Below are 22887 nucleotides of genomic sequence, written 5' to 3' on the forward strand. Positions count from 1 at the left end.
ATGTTGAACAACAAAGCTCAAAAGAATGGATTCATAGTGCGCTTATATGAGCCTTCACCACTGCACAGTATCTAGTCTGCTCAACGTGGATGCATTCGCCTTGTAAAACAGATACTATTTCTACTACCAGGTTGAGGCTTTTTTTTTTAAACACTACTTGTTACTCCTCGGTCAAGTAGGTACATATGGCAATTTAGAGACAGTAGTTTTTCCTAACAAGATTTTTGTACCAGGACTACATGAGAAGAGACACACAACTTATACGTTTGTGCAAATTGCATCACATGAAAGCCCACTAGTGCACCTCCGCCTCAACATGTGAAGAAGCACAAGTATAGACAGCCAAGTACATTTGTTCCTCCTCTGATATGTCTACGACGTACAGCCTCCCCGCCTCGTTTCTGCAACATGTTCAGCAATCTGAGCATGATGTAGTGTTTGGAGGGCACTAGAGTCACTCAAGCGCAGCTCCTGTTAGAGGCAGGCCTTGGTTTGTGTCCACATAGTATCGGGAGCCATTAAAGGTCGGTGGAAATATTCAAATTTGAGGGACAACTTATAAATATGCAAGTATAGAATTATTCAGACATTTTACACTGTTTAAGTTGCACATTTATTTCTGTCCTAGGATAAATGGGCCTTGAGATTTGCGTGTGATTGTGTGTAGCAGACGGACAGAAACAAGGACGGCCATATCAGTCAAAGTCACCTCTGTTCTTTTTATATCCCCCTTCTGCCCCGTCGATCGAGTTATTCGCCAGCACGAATTGCAATAAAGATAGAACACCTTAATGCGCGAGGAACGGAGTCTTCACCTTATGCTTCTCGAGGGAATCGCAGTGTTACGCTCACAGCGAATTACTGCCAGAATTTCAATATTCTACCGGGAACGTTGGCTGTATGTTCCTCAGCATCTTTAATTGCCTCTGGGAATATGATACACAATCCAGGCATCATTTTCAATATACTGGATGGACAATTATTTTATTTTTTTCTAGTGTGTATAATTGTGAACTGAATAGCTTGTTGGTGGTAAGAAGTGCCACTGAAGAAATCAATATCTATTGCATTTCCATCTGCAGTATATTCTACGGATACAACATTGCGTATACATACACGTGTAAAGTAATGGATTCCTGTATGAGAAATGGATTGAAATGTCTGCCTTTTGAAAACATAGTAAAAGTCAGTGATAAAGGCAATTCTCAATGTATTCCCACGCAACACTAAAACATAATAAGCAGCTAAACATCCATCATTTTTCTACATTTGTCCTCATTTACGCTGCATCAGAAAGCGTCCAACAAAGTTTTTACACCTTGCACTGGTGTGCCTAATTAATAATTTTTAAATGGAGTAGGGTTCAACATGCAGTTTCACAGCTCGAAAAATAAGAAAAAATAGCTGCTTTTATTTTTAGGGATAATGACTGGAAGATGAATTCTTATTTATTTTTTGCTATTGTTGGGACAATCACTGTCTGCAGTGAGAAGCACGGACAGATTTAATTAGCTGCCTTGTTTAATTAATGCAGACATTTGCTGTAGTCATTATATCTTGGAATTGTTTTTATAAAAGCTGGACAGAAAAACATACAAAGTGTTAATGCACGAATTGCACAATATCTTAGCTGAAAATTCAAAGTCAGACTCTTCCAGTCATAAAGTCAAAAGATTTTTTGTAAACTAAAATATCCAATTTATTCAAGTAATGTCGAGGGATAAATGGAAGTGTAGCCTTTGTTATGATGGCTTAACATTGTTAAAGTTACATTCCTGCTTACAAAATCATTATATCATAACTTAGTTTGACAGACCTTTGGGTCCCTCGCATACATGGCTAGTCATAATTGAGAGGAAGACGGCCTGCCGAAAGCAGCTCAACTTGACATGCCCTTTTTTCTACTGGAAACGCATTTCCAGCCACCGGGACTCTCCCAGCAGCCGCGCATTACTAACTAAAGATATGTAAATAGGACGTCGGGTGCGCTTTCGTTATTAGATGTGGGTCGCCGGATAACTTCAAGAGTGCCAATTAGGAGACCTCCTTGCATCACATTGCTTAGTGGTTACACACATGCTATGGAACCACTACGCTTGCGGCTTTAACGCCAAAGCCTGCACGCAAGTGTATTTCTCCCAGGGATGGACCCGAGAGAGTAGCAACAGTGCTCAGATAATAACAGGAATTATAAACCTATTAATGTTGTGTTGGTTTCAAATTAGATGGAATCCCACTGTAACAAGAAGTACAACTACAAAGTGTCTAAAAATAGGTGTGCGTTGTTTGACGGGCCTTAACTCATATATTCGGATTTCAGTGCTTATATGCTAATGCAGTGATGAGCTTCCTCTAGTTGTTCATTGAAAATCAGTTTATAATTACAGTTGAGTTGTATTTCACTTGCAGGTATGATTCATTTGTGCTTAATCTTTTACTCGATCAATTCATTTTAACTGGCAGGACTGGCTGTGAATAATTACTTTTCATTGACAGTGCTTGACATCCAATCCATTTTAACCTGGGGTAAGGGACTAAAGGGACTAAAAGTAATTGGACATTCAAAAATAATCATGAATAAATATGGCCTTTCTTAGTACTGCAAACCCTTTGCAGCCAATGAGGCCTGAACCAATGGACTTCACCAGACACCGGGTTTCAACCCTAATGATACACAGCAGGGCCTCTGCAGTTTTGAAGCATTTGGCTCAATATGAGTAGCTAACATTCCCCGAAGAAACTAAGAGTACCTGTTACTTGAGGGGTCACCACAGCAAATCAACTATTTTATGTCACCCTGTCCTGTACAACATCCTCCCCTACACCAAACACTTTCATGAGCACCCTCACTACATCCATCTATTTTCCCCTAGTTCAACCTCTCTCAGGCTCCAGCACCCTCGTGACCCTTGTGTGATTCAGCGTAACGGAAAACGAATGAATCAATATTTGATCCAATTGGAATTTTAATTAGTTTCTTTGTTTGTTTGCCGACCTCCTCCCCCCCCCGAAATATACAATTTATGTCATTAGATACGGCCAGCCTGAATCGTGATTCATGGTTAGAATTGTCTTCCCTCGCTGTCTTTGAGCAGATTTGAGATGAAGAGTAACCCTTAACACACCCTACGGCACTTGATAATCATTCAAGATTCTTCTTTCACATCTGAGAATCCGGCTTTGATCGCAAATTTAGCCCGGTTGTCGGGTTATGTGCACCCCTTCGAAAAATCAATTTGCATCATCTTATAGATTGATCTACCCACCTTATTATTGTCGTAGTCACGCCACATGTTGTGAAGAAAGGTTCGTTACTGGTAGGAGTGACATCCACTCTGTGCACCCTCCTGTCGTGTAATCTCCACTTCTCTGACAGCCCAGTTGAGGCATGCTGGGAGAGCTCGCCAATCCATCTCACTTGCCTAATCTCCCGCCCCGGTTTTCCTCCACACCAGTGTGACTAATTAAATAAAAGTGCAGCGCCCTCCGCCTCCTTGCGGCGCACCACGAGTGAGAGAAAGAAGGGGTTGAAATTACTGTGACACTGCACAAAGAATATCTCTGATATATCTCCTCTTTTCTTCCTCAGCCATGATACTTCTGAAGAGCTAAGGCTAAAGACAACAAGGGTGAGTGCAATCTGAACGTGGATCCCTTGTCTTTATTTGTTTTTGTCTCTCTCCGAACACACTCACCCTTGAGGGGAGCATCTCCAGAGGTTTACTGGTGTCACCTTAATGACCCAAGGTGGAATTACTTTGGCACGACAGAATTATGAGACTTCTTGACATTTTGATTTCACAAACCACAGAGCTGATGTGACAGCTTTGTTTTATTGGACTTAATACAAAAAAAAAGCTTTTTTGCTGCCTTTGGCTGCTTGCATCCAAGCAATGATTAGAGGTAAACACTCCAAAGCATGAGTCAAACACTCTTTGTTTTCGCCTGCAAACTAGATGTATTAAGTTCCATTTGCATTCATTTGTCAGTCTGCTTGCCGCATTGTTTGGAACACTGGCACCTAATTTGTGACATTTCAGGGGGCAATTTGCACATCGCTCCCAAAACCTTCAGTATTAGCGGGTATTATGCTCTTAGTGAGATCTTACAACGTATAGATGCAAGTACAACACGGCCTCGTGGATTATTGTTAAAGAAGCTGGCACGTAGGTAGAAAACATTTTTAAAAGTAGGTTTAACATTAATCTTAAGGCATATTCACTCCAGGAAAGTCATTAGTTCACTTTCTTTGGGGATTTGACAACAAACCTACACATGTGCAAACACCTGAATTGGACAAAATGGTAGAAGTAACATGGTAAAATACGGAAGTAAACCATAACGGAGATCTAGGATGCAACACTTGTACTTATAATGATACGGTTCATCCAACGAAAATAGTTGGTATCTATCTACTAATTGACAACAATACTAATTGTCTGCACATTGCAACTCAATAAAAATACAATATAAGCCAAGTATTTGGAAAAAGGATTGAAAATGCCAAAGTAGATTAACCGGGGCACCATTTCAGTCCCCCATCAACTAGAATAGCCATCAAGAATAATTCAGTGAATGTGGCATTAATGCAGGGGTGAGGGAATTGGGGGCACATCAGGATCTGGAAGATGCCTGTTTTGGCTTGGCGTGGACTGACTCATGTGCGGCCTCTGGCAAGGGTGCACTCAAAGGAAGATTTTTTGGCATTGCTTTAATGCACGCACTCTGCCGCGGCCCAAGCGCCGTCAAACGTCAGCAGCGTAAATTTAAGGCGGCGCTGATGTTCCAAGTCATTAACACGCGCATCCGTTTGTAAAAGTCATATATTAAATTTCATAGGTAGAAGCATTCGTTAGTAGAGGTATCACTGTACATACAAGCCTGACATTTATTTGCTTGTACATAAAAATGAAATAAGATCTTTTACTTGGCAAGGATGAGCAATTGGTTTGTTAATTTTGTAATATTTGCATACCGGGCCCAAAATTGCATGTATGATATGGTACTCGGACGTTTCGTCGAAAGACGTTTGGTCGACCGGACGTTTGGTCGACCGGACGTTTGGTCGACCGGACGTTTGGTCGACCGGACGTTTGGTCGACCGGACGTTTGGTCGACCGGACGTTTGGTCGACCGGACGTTTGGTCGACCGGACGTTTGGTCGCGGGGTTGTTACTGTTGAAACCAGCTCTCAAAATTATATTCATGAGAGAGAGTCTTTAATATCTAAATATCTAATATCAAAATATCAACAGTAAACTCTCTGTCTAATTTGACAGCGAGCGAACCCGGTGACCAAACGTCCGTTCTACCAAACGTCCGGGGACCAAACGTCTTTCAACAAAACGTCCGGCGTCCTATGATATGAATGTCCTTTTTCTAATGGAACACTTTGTTGTAATTATTTTACACAACTGCAAGCTATGGCTCAAGTCTAAGAACAACCATTCTTGCCACACCCGTATTGGAAAGGTGCTAGGCAATAATAGAGCAGATGACATTAACATAAAGTATGGGACTGCACTGTATCAGTGTTCCGTTGCGCCTCTAACTCTTACTTTAATAACCGTCGGTTTGGTGTCAGTTGCGTGAATCCTTTTCATTACAGGCTTGGCCAGTTACAGCTTGTTTTTATTGCCCCCTGATTGGTCATCGCTATAAAGCTGAAGCGTGCAAGACTGCACGAGCAGAAGATGATGGAAAATAGCAAAAGTAATTTCCTGTAACTAGCCAAAATAAAGTCTAGCCCGTAGGAGTCAAGAAAAGGGCGTTAGTCATTACCGCGGTATCCAGTGACCTTCACCACCGCTCTCATTGCTCGCTAATATCCTTCTGGCCTTTTCGACCTCTCGGCTGCTGAATCATCCTTGATCAATTATTCTAATATTGTGTGGCACTTTTTGCTATCGATTATTCGGGTTTATGTGGACTGCGGCATATCTTATTTAATCAAGCCAGCCTCTGCATTTAATTAACTTGTTCCGGAGTCTGGGGGCACTTTGTTTTCATAAACCTCTGCTGTATCGATACATGTTTATCTGTGACTTGTGTTTATCTGCTTCAGGGTTTTATGGCGTCATTACGAGAAACCGGGGTGAGGTGACATAATAAATAACCTGCCGCGCACCCGATCCTCTAGGTTATGTTTGACGTATGCATAGACTAACTTTCAAAGTTTAACACATCATCTAGCAACTTGTTCTTAATTAAACAAAAAAACATACCATTAGAAATTAATGTACCGTATTTTCACGACTATAAGGCGCACCGCATTATAAGGCGCACCCTCAATGAATGACACATTTTAATTTTTTTTCCATATATAAAGCACACTGGATTATAAGGCGCCCTGTCTATTTTTGGAGAAACTTTAAGACTTAAGTGTGCGTTATAGTCAGGAAAATACGGTAACATGGATGAATTTGTTACAGGTATCACAAAACATCATTTGAATATACAAATAGTAGTGGGCATCCGCTAAAAAATTATCCAAGACATACCCAACAACTGAACAACCTAGGTAGCGGTAATATTATTCAAGCAAATTCATCAATGTCAATACATGAGTTCAATGTGGAATGATAGTCTCATGCGTAGCTATTACCTAATGTTACTCCACTACCACTCTTGTCTTAAGTGGAAACTAGGCGAATACATAGATGTTGGCATTATACTTAGAACTAAAAGCCAAGCAAGCTACGTCAGCACAACATTCACGGGAGCATAGGACATGAGGGGATAGTGTCAAGAGGAGAAGGTGACCTGGAAGGACATCTGGACCAAGGAGGCAAGGAGTTTGAGCTTTGTCATCAGAACCACCCACCTTTTTACAAATGAGAACATAACATCAGGCATCTCCTTCTAATGCCAGTCATTCTCCACTAGCAGGTTGGCAAAGATCCTGGATTGCCATTTCCTCCAGACCAGCTTTCCTTTGACATATTTTCACATTTTGCAAGACCAGCCCTACGCAATGGTGGCACACTTGGCCCCACAATCAAGGCTTAACGCCACACTGTAGGGAAAATAATCAAGTGTCAACACCCTACCACCAGCGTCAATATCTAACCCTTCATCTACAACAACCTTTTTCCCTGAAGAGGAGAAGGTTCGATGCACATGCGGGACTATAGCTAGCCACCTCGGGTGAGGGTGTATAATGTGAATGCCCAACACACTCCATGGACCAGAAGAGCACGACTGAGAATGCATCCTGAAATTGTTAACTGTCCCTTTTCCTTTATTCTTCCCTCATCACATCATTCTCCAACAACAAATCTGCCAATTATCTTAATGCACTTGCACAAGGATAACATCTCATCATTTTTGGAACTGTTTTGTGCGTGTGTGTGTGTGTTGTAATTTCAAGTAGCCAGCTGTCTGTATCTGTGAGGGTCATGCATTACATTACTCCCCTCGGTGAACCCCTTCATGAGCAGTTCAGCTAAAAATATCCACCATTAGGCTTATATGGGCCAAAAATCTAAAGTGTTTTCCGAGTCAACTCTTCAAAATTACCATGGCATTTCAAACTGTCTGTCACCTGACCTAAAAACTTGAAATAGCCCAAATGTAATATTAATCAGAAAAGAAGGCTGTTGAAGAGGTCATATACTTAAGCCATTGATTATTTCTCTGTCAATCTTATTGTCAAGTAGGATTTGAAGGGAAATCCCATCATAATTTCTTTTTTTTTTATTCCATCTAATTGGGAACACATATTTGGCTAAAAAATGACGAGCCAAAAGAATATTTGGGTAATCAAAGGATATCCATGAAAGCTACCGAAGAACCCCATATAAAAAAGTAGATCACACCTGATGCTATTAGTGCCTCATAATGGTCCTTTCCTCCTTGCTTCAGCACAGTTCAACTATATTGATTTAATCCACCCTTATGTATTTGCATATACTTTGCTCAGATTAATCCTTGCTAATGGTGTTTGCTGCACAGTCGGCGTTATCTGGAGAACCAACCGAAAAGTGGAAGAGATTAAAACCCTTTGCTGACGTTGTCGTCAGGAATGGGAAATGAGGACAAGGCGAGATTGAAAGAAGGGAATTCCTTCAGTCTTTCATCGTCTTAATAGTCAGGTTTGCATTAGCGGAAGGTAACAGAAGTATATTTGACGTTGGAATATCTCAAGTGAGGTGTGATGTTTTTAAGTCGGTTAAGTCTGGCCGTAGTATATACACTATTCATATAGTCAAGCCAGACACTTATCCACACTTTTACACTCCCCAGGCTTTTTTGTCAACTCTTTGGCATTTGTTCAGCTTCAGATCTTCAGTCCAATTTTTAGGGATGTCTCTGCATTCCTGTTTGAAATTTCTCTTGAAAGGTTTATATTTCTGAGAGGAAAATAGACCCTCTAGATCACAGGTGTCAAAGTGGCGACCCGGGGGCCAAATCTGGCCCACCGCATCATTTTGTGTGGCCCGGGAAAGTAAATCATGAGTGCCGACTTTCTGTTTTAGGATAAAATTAAAATGATAGATATAGATGTATATTATATTTCCTGATTTTCCCCCTTTTAAATCAATAATTGAATTTTTTTTAATCCATTTTTTCTTTGTGTTTTTAGTTCAAAAATCATTTTGTAAAATCTAAAAATATATAAAAATATTCTGTTTTCCACTTTAATATGGAACACAATGATTAAAAGAGATGTTCCCTTACTAAGGAAAAAAGCTCAAATAAACACTTTTTTAGATCTATAAAACAACTGAATATTCAGGGCTTTTGATCCAGTTCTTTCAATCCATTTATAAGAAAAATATCTAAATATTATATCTAAAATGGTCCGGCCCACATGAAACCAAGTTGACACCTTTGCTCTAGATCATAGTGTAACTTGTGTCTGTCATTCCTCTTTGAAATACAAGCAAATGAAGCTTGAACCAGGCGGAATAAAGTGGCTTGACCTCTGCAGTTACCTAGGTGTCTTGGCAAAATGGCAGTGAAAATAAGCCTGCCGCGGCCATTCTCAAGCCTCCAAATTACCGGTCACCTTCACGCTGTGTCAGGAAACAAACAAATCACAACGCAGGTGGAAGGAGGAGGTCGCCGGAATGTCATACGGTGTCACTTTAAATATTCAATCCGATTAACATAGCGGGAATATAAAGCGTCAGGGGCAAAAAATGACTCACTCGTCTATCAGTGGTTGGAGTACCGCTGTGAGCGGCGAATAAAGCAACACTTTTATTTTTTTGCTCTCTTTCAACCTTGCTCTTGCTCCTCCAGTCACCTTGCCTTTAGGGCTTACCACAGGAGTCTCTTCAAACCATCCTTTTAGTGTGAAGTGAAGAGTAAAGATTAATGCACACCCGTGTTCAAACCAGCCTCAAGGGGGGCTGTGGCGGAGTGTAGGTGGGAGTCTTATAATTAACACCACAAGGGCCACGAGCATTTTTATAGAGGTGTGCCCTGGGTGGAATACCTTGACCAAAGCGGAGAAAAAGCCCCTTCTAAGGTAAAGGATCTGTTCAATTGGATCAGGATAAGTAGAAAAGCAACCGAAGACTCGTTCCTACCGAAAGGTCCAAGTGTGTAAGCCAAAAGTTGTTATTGGCTTTTAGTCCAAAGATCCAAAAAAAGGAAAACCACCAGAATACAGAAAGAATAGATGCTTTTAGTCCTAATTTTACTGGGCAGCAAGAAACAAAATTCTAGTTGTGAGTCTAAGTGTTAACATCACACAAAAGACCAAAACTATACCTATAAAATTATAATTACAGCTTTTTTTCCTCATTAACATATTACATACCGTATTTACTCGCATATAAGCCGCTTTTGTCGGACAAAAAAAATGATGACTGAATCGAGGGTACGGCTTATATGCGCATAAAAACACGACTGCAATTTGACGGCGCCGTGACAGGATGACGCCAATAACTGTGTTTTGTTTACTAAAATGAAGTGTTTTGTTTACTAAAATGTTCTGAAACTGTTACCGGGTAAGTGTGCATTATTTATTGGAGTAATATGAACCATCGAAAGAATTGAGATATTTTGACATTAGAAGCAATATGGCTGCCACAACATCTTACATTTCTGGTAAGAAAATTGTAATTTCTGTAATTAGAAAGCATCAGTTCTCATCAAGATAGACTTATTTCTTTTTTCTAATTGAATAATTTGATATTTTGCATTTACAAAGAGAAGCATATTAACTTCCTTATGATATTCACCCTAATAATGTGCTTTTGATTCATACAGAATCTCAGAAATACCACTTGTGATGATTTTTCTTAAGATTTTCCCTTCAAAGTAACACATTTGTACTCCCTATTAAAACCACGAATATGGAGGTGCAAATTGGGAATCAGGGGGGCAGCTTATACGCGAGAAATTGTAAAATTCAAACATTTCAAGGCAACGTTCAGGGTGCAGCTTATACGCATGGGCGGCTTATATGCGAGTAAATATGGTAAGTGTTTTTTAGAGGAGGCAGAAATGTGTTAATGGCATTTCAAACTATTTCAATAGCTAAATATAATCTGTTTGTCTAGTTTGAATTGAGTATGTCCAAGAAACAAATATCTTTCTTCAACTCTTGCAAGATCCAAAGGCCCGTTTTCCCGTAAAGTGACAATGTAGTTGTTTTAGTTGTATAATTTACAAGTAACTCTGATAAACTGCCTCATTAAACACTAAAACTAATGTTTAGTTTGACATTTAGTGGCAGCCTTCGCTTCTCCTTCTGCGTGCCATGCAAGATGCTCTATTTTAGTGTCCGCTGTAAATCATACAGAGCGCATGGCGTTTTGTACGCGCAGGCATTTCAACCCTGTTGGTCATTTTGGAGACAAGCGCAGGCAGGCGAATCTGCAAAAGGGAGGTCTACCCCGCTGTGGGAGTGGACACACACAGCTGACTTCAGGCGTAGTCAATCAAAACGACTCCTTTCATTTCCTTTATATGTGGCACACAAGTCCCATAATAGAGTCCTGGCAGAGTCAAAGCAAATCTATGGCATGATGTGGGCACTAGAGACCTAGCCTGTAGCTACAAGGATGATTTAAATCATAATAAAACCCTACAGAATGTTTGATTCCTTCTGTTCGAATATTTATAAATGTCAAATGTCTTTAACGCACGCCAGTGCTCTTTGACGTGTTCTAAGAAAACGCAAGGCTTAAATCGACTTTCTGCCACGAAAATGCCCCTCCACTTGGTACATCTCACGTCGAACCTTTTATGCCTTGACCCAAAGTGCCTGACAAGGTGCCTTGCAAGGCTACCAAAATCAGCATTCGCTGATCTGCAAAAAAAGACCCTGAGGGCACGATTATACAGAAGTTGCCAACAAAGAACTATCCTAGCCTGTAACCCCTTTTCCATATTCTTATGGTCATTTATGCATGTTGGATTTGATTAAAATGAATAAGTCTCTCACTGTTTGCTTTCTTTTTGCAAAGCCCAGCAGCTTTTGGCAGCTGCAGCACTATTTTTTTCTTTTTTTTTATGAGCATTAGAGGTGCATTGGTCTCAAGTGAACTGTCAGCAAATAAAGATGCATGTTTGTCCTTTTTTATCTAGTCAGAATGCCAAAGGTTGAACACAGTTCATTTCGAATGCTTGAAATGTGTATTATTTCAAGCCAATGATAATAATAATTATTATTATCCTATTTCTCTCATTCTTGCAAGAACGTACATTTTTTTTAGGTCAACAGGGTTCACAATGTACAGTTTTATATCAACCTGAGTGTTATTTACATTGTCTTTCAATGTGTACATATGTGGGTCGTTTGTGCTATGTAGCATGCACTTTAAGCTCTATTGATATGCAAGGTCAATGGAGTTTTATATATTTACATAGGATATAAACACGTCAAGAATTATTCCGGAATTTCCCCAGCGATTGCGTTTCCATTTCAGGCCTCATATTTATCAAACACTGTTAGGTTACAGGTAATGGGAGCTATGCAAATGAACGTGAATGTACTATATTGTCTGCAACTGTATACGATGCTTCATAATTACCTGTCCTTGCTTGAAGAAATTGTCTTGCATGCTTTTGATAATCCTGGTAATGATCTTAACCGAGCTTTTAAACGTCTTTTCTCATTACGCGACAATGCTGCTTAACATTTTCTGTTTTTTTTTATACTTTCTCGGTCTCATTGGCAGTGTTCGCATTTTGATGCCTTCTTTCTATGATTGTGCTCTGGTGCCGTGGTGTCATAAAGTAGCAGCCCTGCTGTTTTTTGAGTGTAATGTTGCTTAAATATACAAATTAGAAGCAAAGCTGCAAAGTTTTCCTTCCAGATGTAGATATCAGGAGGGCGAAGAAATGGTCGATAAGATTGAATGTGCCTTATTTTGCACATGAAAAAGCTCTGATAGGCCATTTAAAGCAGCCTGCAATTTGGACTACCTGCTGCAAATGAATCCGTCCATCAGCCTGGCGGCTCGTGTGCTAAAAGGGGAGGATTGCTTCTGCCTGTTTAACACGCTGGCGTTTAATTTGGCACCCTCCTTGTTGAAGATCTTGGACACTATCCATTTTGGGTGATAGCCTACATTACTGGCAGGCTAGTCTTGACATTTGCTTTGCTTTGAAGGTATCTCAATACAGTGGTACCTCGACATATGATCTTAATCCGTTCCGGGACTGAGATCGTATGACAAGCTTTTCGTAACTCGAGTGAACGTTTCCCAATGAAATGAATTAAAAACAAATTAATTCGTTCCAACCCTCTGAAAAACACCAAAAACAGGATATTGGATTGGAAAAAATGTTTTATTTCTTCTAATTCGCCATCTATTAACAAAGTAACACATAACTAATGGTTTAATAGTAACAAAATGTGTTTAATATAACTAAAATTGTGCGGATTTCGCCGACGGGAGAGAGACACGGGACTTTCCACGACAACGCACTCTTAACCGAACAAACAAATTTAAATTAACTTGGATTAATATATACAGACACACTCAAACATATGTTTAATGTAACTTTACACAAAACTGAATTTAAATTTTGTTTTAATTTTTTTTACCTTCATTCTGGGCGGGTTAGCTGTTTGCCACACCTCCACCCTCACATTCGCTATCGATGGGCTGTTTGCTGTTGTATTCCCTTCAAAATATTCCGAAAATGATGCACACAGATGTCCTCACAATAGGATAACACACGACCACTTGCCAACGAGAAGTACTAGTCTTGAATTAACGATCAACAGGAGCTAACAGGCTAGGGCGAAAACAGGAAATGCAACAGCCTACCCACATATTGATTGTGGGTATTGAAGTTTTATACTGAGAAAGGGTGCCATTGCCTATGGTTGTTGTATGCACGAGTATACTTCATTACCCAGAAAGCCCTCTTTTTGCCCACGCATGCGCGTTGTACGTTTCCTAGTCGAAACTCGTCTGAATAAATCGTTCAGTCCTCGTAGATATAGTAGTTATACACAAAAGAGATGCAGCAAAAAAAGACAGTGCGCTACAATGATAAACGGCCTCTCATGTCATGGTCATCTCAAAATTTTGATCATATCGCGAGCAAATTATTCGATCGAAATTTTCGTCGTACCACGAGGTACCACTGTAGTTTCCGTTGCCATGCATGTGAATAAGAATTGTTGTATGTCTCTAAGTACCTCTTGATTGACTGGCGACCAGTCCATCTTGCCCTGATTTTGCGGTTATGCCAATACCGGGTGTCAATCCAATACCTCAGAAATGGACTAAAGTGGTAAAAAGAACACATCAAAATGTCTTCTTTTTCCAACTGGAACAAAGCTATCCAAGATTAAAGCATAGAAGAAGGTTATTAGAGTACTTGCAGTGATAAGTATGTTTATAAGTACCCAAAAAAATTCAACAAGAGTAAGATTGCTTTAATTATTTTCTTTAAGGGTTATCACCTAGATGAAAATTTCATTTTGCCTATGCTGGACTTATTTTATTCATCAAAACATTACTTTTCCAGAACACTTGACATGACAAGAAAAGAAGGTGCATCTCAGAGTTCACTTTTGAGCTTCATAGAATAAATAGTCTATGAATATATTACCAAAATAGGTTTTGTGTATACAATTCTGAAGGAAAAAAATGTATTCAGTGTTGTATTAGGACTGTAAGATAACAAAATGTAAAAAAAAAATGAAGTGCTGTGAATAGTATTCAGATGTGTATAGCAAATAGAAAAAGGTACCTCCCACATAATCATGTTTCTCATAAATATTGTTAAAATGTATATCTTTTTTAAAGAAAAAAAGCTCTACTATAAATGGTGAGTGTTTGGGAAAAAAAACTTGCGTACATCTTAACTTCTGTTGGTTGTCTTTTTAATTGTCCTATCATTGTTTGCTCTTTTTTTAAAGAAAAAAATCCTTATTATACATGGTGTTTATTATTACATTTTTTTACACCTACTACACATGGTCAGTCTTACTATACATGGTCTAAAAATCCTTATGTATTTGTGGGCAAAACTCAATGAAAAATGTGGACTAAATAGGTAAAAGTTTGGTTTCACTAAAATTATAGATGCTACTCAAAATATCGAAACTAATATCATAGTGGGACTTAGGGCATACTACCCTGAAAATGCCCGATCATGAACTCAGAAGCTAAGCAGGGTGGGAGACTGAAAGCTCTTATGTTATGAAGGAGAATTAGCTCAACTGGTAGAGTGCTTGCTTAACGTGTTGGAATCATTGAGATCTCCATAAGGTTGTCCTGTTGGCCTAAATAGTTGTTACGTCAGCCTCACGGCTGTGGGGTCCTGAGTTCCAATCCATGTATCGTAAGGCTTTGTTTTTTGTTGTTGTTGTTTTAAAAACAACCATGTATTGTAAGGCGTTTTTCTTAAAAAGACCATGTATAGTAAGGTGATTTTTCTTAAAAAAACGACCATGTAGAGTAAGGCGTTTTTCTTAAAAAACGACCATGTATAGTAAGGCTTTTTTTCTTAAAAAGCGACCATGTATAGTAAGGCTTTTTTCTTTAAAAAAGACCTTGTAGAGTAAGGCTTTTTTTTCTTAAAAAAAGACCATGTATAGTAAGGCTTTATTTCCCAAAAACGACCATTTATATTAAGGTTTTTTTTATCTCACAAAAAAGACCATGTTTAGAAAGGCGTTTTTCGTTAAAAACAACCATGTACAGTAAGGCTTTTTTCTTAAAAAAACGACCATGTATAGTAAGGCTTATTTACTTAAAAAACGACCATGCATAGTAAGGCTTATTTACTTAAAAAACAACAATGTATAGTAAGGCGTTTTTTCTTAAATAACGACATAGTATAGTAAGGCTTTTTTTCTTAGAAACGACATAGTATAGTCAGGCTTTTTTTCTTTAAAAAAAACAACATAGTATAGTAAGGCTTTTTTTCTTAAAAGAACAACATAGTATAGTAAGGCTTTTTTTCTTAAAAAACGACATAGTATAGTAAGGCTTTTTTTCTTAAAAGAACAACATTAGTATAGTAAGGCTTTTTTTCTTAAAAAACGACAGTCTAGTAAGGCTTTATTTCTCAAAAAACGACATAGTATAGTAAGGCTTTTTTTCTTAAACGACATAGTATATAGTATGGCTTTTTCTTAAAAAACGACAATATAGTAAGGCTTATTTTCTTAAAAGAACAAGATAGTATAGTAAGGCACAATATACATTGTAAAAGTAAGGCTTTTTTTTCTTAAAAACCGACCATGTATAGTAAGGCTTTTTTTCTTAAAAAAACGACCATGTATAGTAAGGCTTTTTTTCTTTAAAAAACAACATAGTATAGTAAGGCGTTTTTCTTTTAAAAAAAACGACATAGTATAGTAAGGCTTATTTTCTTAAAAAACAACATAGTATAGTAAGGTGTTTTCTTAAAAAACGACCATGTATAGTAAGGCGTTTTTCTTTTAAAAAAGACCATGTATAGTAAGGCTTTTTTTCTTTAAAAAAGACCATGTATAGTAAGGCTTTTTTTCTTAAAAAAGACCATGTATAGTAAGGCTTTTTTCTTTAAAAAAACGACCATGAATAGTAAGGCTTTTTTTCCTTAAAAAAACGACCATGTATAGTAAGGCTTTTTTTCTTATAAAATGACCATGTATAGTAAGGCTTTTTTTCTTTAAAAAACAAGATAGTATAGTAAGGCGTTTTTTCTTTAAAAAAAACGACATAGTATAGTAAGGCTTTTTTCTTAAAAAAAAAAACCACATAGTATAGTAAGGCTTATTTTCTTAAAAAACAACATAGTATAGTAAGGTGTTTTCTTAAAAAACGACCATGTATAGTAAGGCGTTTTTCTTTAAAAAAAGACCATGTATAGTAAGGCTTTTTTTCTTAAAAAGCGACCATGTATAGTAAGGCTTTTTTCTTTAAAAAAGACCTTGTAGAGTAAGGCTTTATTTCCCCAAAACGACCATTTATATTAAGGTTTTTTTTATCTCACAAAAAAGACCATGTTTAGAAAGGCGTTTTTCGTTAAAAGCAACCATGTACAGTAAGGCTTTTTTCTTAAAAAAAATGACCATGTATAGTAAGGCTTATTTACTTAAGAAACGACCATGCATAGTAAGGCTTATTTACTTAAAAAACAACCATGTATAGTAAGGCGTTTTTTCTTAAATAACGACATAGTATAGTAAGGCTTTTTTTCTTAGAAACGACATAGTATAGTAAGGCTTTTTTTCTTTTAAAAAAACAACATAGTATAGTAAGGCTTTTTTTCTTTTAAAAAAACAACATAGTATAGTAAGGCTTTTTTTCTTAAAAAACGACAGTCTAGTAAGGCTTTATTTCTCAAAAAACGACATAGTATAGTAAGGCTTTTTTTCTTAAAAAACGACATAGTATATAGTATGGCTTTTTCTTAAAAAACGACAATATAGTAAGGCTTATTTTCTTAAAAGAACAAGATAGTATAGTAAGGCACAATATACATTGTATAAGTAAGGCTTTTTTTTCTTAAAAACCGACCATGTATAGTAAGGCTTTTTTTCTTAAAAAAAACGACCATGTATAGTAAGACTTTTTTTCTTTAAAAAACAACATAGTATAGTAAGGCGTTTTTCTTTAAAAAAAAAAAACGACATAGTATAGTAAGGCTTATTTTCTTAAAAAACAACATAGTATAGTAAGGTGTTTTCTTACAAAACGACCATGTATAGTAAGGCGTTTTTCTTTTAAAAAAGACCATGTATAGTAAGGCTTTTTTTTCTTAAAAAAGACCATGTATAGTAAGGCTTTTTTCTTTAAAAAAACGACCATGAATAGTAAGGCTTTTTTTCCTTAAAAAAAACGACCATGTATAGTAAGACTTTTTTTCTTTAAAAAACAACATAGTATACTAAGGCGTTTTTCTTAAAAAAAAAACGACATAGTATAGTAAGGCTTATTTTCTTAAAAAACAACATAGTATGGTAAGGCGTTTTTTTCTTTAAAAAAACGACATAGTATAGTAAGGCTTTTTTGTAAAAAAAAACGACATAGTATAGTAAGGCTTATTTTCTTAAAAAACGATATTGTATAGTAAGGCTTCTTTTCTTAAAAAACGACATAGTATAGTAAGGCTTTTTTTCTTTAAAAAACGACATAGCAAGTAAGGCTAAGAGAGTCGGAGAATAAATCTGACTTCTGATTCTTACCTTCTAGTTGTTGCTGTGGTCCACTGGCAAAATCATTGGGTCAGAACATGAGGCGGGAATCAGGAGTGAGTTAAATTCCACTTGTTGCAATTCTCAAATTGTTTATTGAGGTAATGAAAAGGATAAATACAACTTCCAACTTTACTGTGGTGCAGTGGCAAAGACAATGGGTCAGAATTTCAAGTGGACTCAAGTTCAAATCAGAAGTGAGTTTGATTCCACTCTTTGCAATTCTCAAATTGTTTATTGAGGTAATGAAAAGGATAAATATAACTTCCAATCACATCATTTCAGAAGACACTGTGGTCCAGTGGCAAGAACAATGGGTTGAAATTGAAGTTGGACACAAGTTCACATCTGGAGTGAGTTCAAGTCCACTCTTAGCAAATCTCAAATTGTTTATTGAGTTGATGAAAATGATAAATATAACTTCCAATCATCTCATTTCAGAAGTCACTGTGGTCCAGTGGCAAAGACAATGGGTCAGACAGACCTCAAGTTAGTGGATTTGACTGCCATGTGGGAGATGGGGTTCGAATCCCGCTCTCGTTTGACTAATCACTACACTAGTAGTTCAGTAAATGGGTACTCCTTTTTTCATTCAAATAAAGTCTTAGTCATTTTTTTCAGCAAAACAATATTTCCGGTCAGCCTTCGGCTGACCGGAAGACAGTTGGGAGGGGGGGGTTCCTGGTGGCGTTCGACAGTCGGCCTTCGGCCGACTGCCGACGCCATACAGTCGCCGACACCGGGACGTGAACCCTCGACACCCACGCCGCAGGCAGGTGACTAACCCACTGCACCACGAGGCGGCCCGCCTATACATGATTGGAAGTTATATTTATCCTTTTCATTATCTAAATAAACAATTTGAGAATTGCAAAGAGTGGAATTGAACTCATTCCTGATTTGAACTTGAGTCCACCTGAAGTTCTGACCCATTGTCTTTGCCACTGGACCACAGCGACTTCTGAAATGTTGTGATTGGAAGTTATATCTATCCTTTTTATTACCTCAATAAACAATTTGAGAATTGCAAAGAGTGGAATTGAACTCATTCCTGATTTGAACTTGAGTCCACCTGAAGTTCTGACCCATTGTCTTTGCCACTGGACCACAGTGACTTCTGAAATGTTGTGATTGGAAGTTATATCTATCCTTTTCATTACCTCAATAAACAATTTGAGAATTGCAAAGAGTGGAATTGAACTCACTCCTGATTTGAACTTGAGTCCACCTGAAGTTCTGACCCATTGTCTTTGCCACTGGACCACAGTGACTTCTGAAATGTTGTGATTGGAAGTTATATCTATCCTTTTCATTACCTCAATAAACAATTTGAGAATTGCAAAGAGTGGAATTGACTCGGTGGCACGAGTAGTTAGTGCATCTGCCTCACAGCTCTGGGGTCCTGTGTAGTAAAGCTTTTTTATCAAAAAAAAAAGACCATGTATAGTTAAGCTCTTTCACCTCGCAAAAGGCTTTTAAAAAAACATGTATAGTATGGCTTTATTTCCCAAAAACGACCATTTATATTAAGTTTTTTTTAATCTCACAAAAAAGACCATGTTTATTGAGGCGTTTTTCATTAAAAACAACCATGTACAGAAAGGCTTATTTACTTTAAAAAAAACAACCATGTATAGTAAGGCTTATTTACTTAAAAAAACGACCATGTATAGTAAGGCTTATTTACTTAAAAAAAACGACCATGTATAGTAAGGCGTTTTGTCTTAAATAACGACATAGTATAGTAAGGCTTTTTTTCTTAAAAAACGACACAGTATAGTAAGGCTTTTTTTCTTTTAAGAAACGACATAGTACAGTAAGGCTTTTTTTCTTAAAAGAACAACATGGTATAGTAAGGCTTTTTTTCTTTAAAAACGACATAGTATAGTAAGGCTTTTTTCTTAAAAGAACAACATAATATAGTAAGGCTGTTTTTTCTTAAAAAACGACAGTCTAGTAAGGCTTTATTTCTCAAAAAAACGACATAGTATAGTAAGGCTTTTTTTCTTAAAAAACGACAGTATATAGTATGGCTTTTTGTCTTAAAAAACGACATAATATAGTCAGGCTTATTTTCTTAAAAGAACAAGATAGTATAGTAAGGCACAATATACATTGTATAAGTAAGGCTTTTTTTCTTAAAAAACAACCATGTTTAGTAAAGCGTTTTCCTTGAAAAACGACCATGTGAAGTAAGACTTTTTTCTTAAAAAAAAGACCATGTATAGTAAGGCTTTTTTTCTTAAAAAAACGACCATGTATAGTAAGGTGTTTTTCTTAAAAAAACAACCATGTAAAGTAAGGCTTTTTTCTTAAAAGACAACCATGTAAAGTAAGGCTTTTTTCTTTCTTTTTTTCTTAAAAAAAACGACCATGTATAGTGAGGCTTTTTTTCTTAAAAAACGACCATGTAAAGTAAAAGCTTTTTTCTTAAAAACGACCATGTCTAGTAATGCATTTTTAACTTCCTTTACATGTTTTTTTTTTTTTTTTTAAAGAAAAACGCCTTACTATACATGGTCGTTTTTTAAAAAAAAACCTTATTATACATGGTCATTTTTTTAAGAAAACAGCCTTACTATTCATGGTCGTTTTTTAAGAAAAATCCCTTACTACACATGTTCGTTTTTTAAGAAAAAAAGCCTTACTATACATGGTTGTTTTTTAAGAAGAAACGCCTAACTCTACATGGTCGCTTTAAAAAAAAAAGCCTTTCTTCACATGGTCGTTTTTGAAGAAAAACGCCTTACTAAACATGGTCGTTTTTTAAGAAAAGCCTTACTATACATGGTCTTACAAGCCTTACATATACAATGTATATTGTGCCATTTCCTCATCTTTGTGTGTACAAACTCACGCTTTCCACTTCCTTGCCTCGCTTCTTTCTAGGGGAGTATAAAAACAGGTTTCAGAGGTTCATTAAACCTTTGCATTAACTATGCCATTTAGTGAAGCTCGTACGATGGCGTCTTCACAGATACATTATTCAATTCGCTCTTTGGGACGCACATGCATCGATTCCTAAATGAAAACGTTTGCCCGCAAGGAGAGCTTTGGTTTTATTCTGCTTTCTGGTCAGGGGTGCTGAATACTAAGTACAGGGAGAAGTTCTAATAATCTCTGCCACATTGCACAGGAGATGTTGTGCTACATTAAAACCTTGGTCGTGCTTCTCTAAACCCGTCACCTATACCTTTTGATTTAGATATACGGAAACGTTGAACGGCTTAGGCCCGCTCGGGGGAAGCTGGAGACGTCTTTGCCTGTTTGAAGCAAGACTTACAGAAACTACAAAATTTATTCACTAGCTATGCACGTTTTCTAATTGAGATGACTGTTACATGCCAAACAAGTGGATGTGATTCGAACTCCTGAGGGTACTGCTAAGAACTCCAAAATCTCAGTGTACAGTTAGAAGGTTATAAATGTAAAATGCATACATCGATAATACTCTTAAATTCCGTACACTGATTTTTTTTCTCCCTGTGCTGTGTTTGGATGGCTGCATTGGGCATTGCAATACCACTCTTCTTAATCCTTTAAAAGGACACTGATTTAACACATGATCACTGCCAACCCTCCCAGCCCGATGTCTAGCACCGCCAATGGAACTGAAACATGAGCAACCACAACCATTCTGCCAAGTTTCAAAGAATTGAATGTCTATTGTTGTCAATGGGTAAATACTTGGATTTTTGTTTTTTGTTTTTCTTAACCACAGTACCATTTCTGTTTTCATTCAAGGTATTTTATTTTTTTAAATTTAGTTTTCTTTCTGATTTCCACAAACATCTTTGAAGATAATACTCTAAATTCAAACTTTTTTTTTCGGTTCGTTTAGGTCGCCGGCAGGTACAATGAAGTCTGGTGGCTAATGTCCCTGCAACCAACAGAATCCATCAACGTGCCAACAGAATCCATCAACCTGGTGACAGACTTTGGCAATGAACCGTTATAATTTCCTCGCCCCAGCGGAACACAAGTCCGCCATCATCACCATCATCACTGTCTTCGTCTTTGCGTGTAAAGCTCTGTCATGTGTCCATCAACAAAAATCGTTCCATTATGTACTTATGGCCCTAATTCCCTTTTTCTATCAATGGAAAAACGCCACCAGCCAGCAAAAAATCATTACAGCTAGACCTTTTTGACGTACAAGTCAGTAAGAATACTTTTTAGATTTTGAAAGGAAACATTTCAGATCTTGAAATCCTGTCCATCATTTACCCAAAACTGAGCTCGCTAATTAGTTTGTCGCCTAGGTTAATGTTATCTGTCCACGTTTGATCCCAGTCTTCTTTTCTGCTATCTCCTGGAACTGGAGGCGATTGTTATTGAATGGTAAGCTTCAGCAAGCTGTAAATGGTGCATGGAAGACATCCCAACAGCCTTCTATACTGTATTGTATTGTTTTCAATGAACGCAAGACTACAGCCGGTGCAGCAAGTTTAATCTTGTTGGTTACCAGTATACAGGGTCTTATTACAGGTACAAGTGTTATTCTCGTGTGCGGTCGATTGGTCGCCGGTCTTTTGGTCGCCCCAACCGCGACAACGGGCGACTAAAAGACCGGCGACCAAACAAGGTAAAACAACACGGTCTACGCATCAATAAAAGCCAACAATGGCCATGAGCAGTTTCACTGAGCCGACGTGTGAGTGTATAAAAGTTTTTATGTACATCCGTTGTCCCTTTAAGAAGCTACATCAGTCAGGGTCTTAACAAGTTCTCCAACAAAAAACAATAAAAGTCCGGGAAATTTGGAGCTTTTCTTTAGCCTAATAATTACTAGGGCATTAAGTATGACTAAATAGTAATTCACAGTTTGTATTTAGGGAATTTGAGCAACGATTTAAATGGTAATTATCACTTACCTTCCGGGCGACCAATCGACCGTGTACCGTTATTCTATGTCCGTGCCAATATTTCAATGCCAAAATGGTGCCTATTTGTATTGAAGACACAATGAATAAATTGTTGATCAACAACCATTCGCACGCACAATCATACCAGCACCGACCAGGAATCGATCCTATGCGTTTCCGTGCTTAAGTCAGACAAGTGAACCCCTACACCATCAGGTGGCTACATTTCTAATAGTCTGGTTTATTTTTGGGTTCTGTTTTCAGATGACCAGTTAACAAAGCACTCAAGAATGAGAGTTTCTATCCAGGAAATAATGCAAAATATGGATATCAACCCAAAAGCAAAATATACTGGCTGAAACTGGTAAGGCTAGGTCATTATCCACAATAGAATGAGTTTTATACCAGCAGGGT

General features: G+C 37.7%; 1 protein-coding gene and 1 long non-coding RNA gene across 4 annotated transcripts in view; one reads left to right on the plus strand and one right to left on the minus strand.

The window, feature by feature from the left end:
• Positions 1 to 22596, plus strand: part of cd276 (CD276 molecule) — a 75328-nt gene extending 52732 nt beyond the window's left edge. Inside the window, exons 7-8 of one of the 3 annotated variants that reach the window (XM_077594958.1) lie at positions 3590 to 3629; positions 17607 to 17640. In XM_077594958.1, the coding sequence (XP_077451084.1) occupies positions 3590 to 3612 (23 nt within the window). In that variant the 3' untranslated portion in view covers positions 3613 to 3629; positions 17607 to 17640. Of the gene's footprint in view, positions 1 to 3589; positions 3630 to 5608; positions 5942 to 17606; positions 17641 to 21449 lie in introns of those variants that run through there. The other 2 variants (XM_077594954.1, XM_077594953.1) reach the window with 2 other exon arrangements.
• The window catches only part of LOC144070504 (uncharacterized), a 50774-nt gene that overhangs the window by 3744 nt on the left and 24143 nt on the right, over positions 1 to 22887 (minus strand). The gene's annotated exons all lie outside the window — the stretch shown is intronic.

Source organism: Stigmatopora argus, chromosome 2, assembly GCF_051989625.1.
Source record: "Stigmatopora argus isolate UIUO_Sarg chromosome 2, RoL_Sarg_1.0, whole genome shotgun sequence".
Taxonomy (NCBI): domain Eukaryota; kingdom Metazoa; phylum Chordata; class Actinopteri; order Syngnathiformes; family Syngnathidae; genus Stigmatopora; species Stigmatopora argus.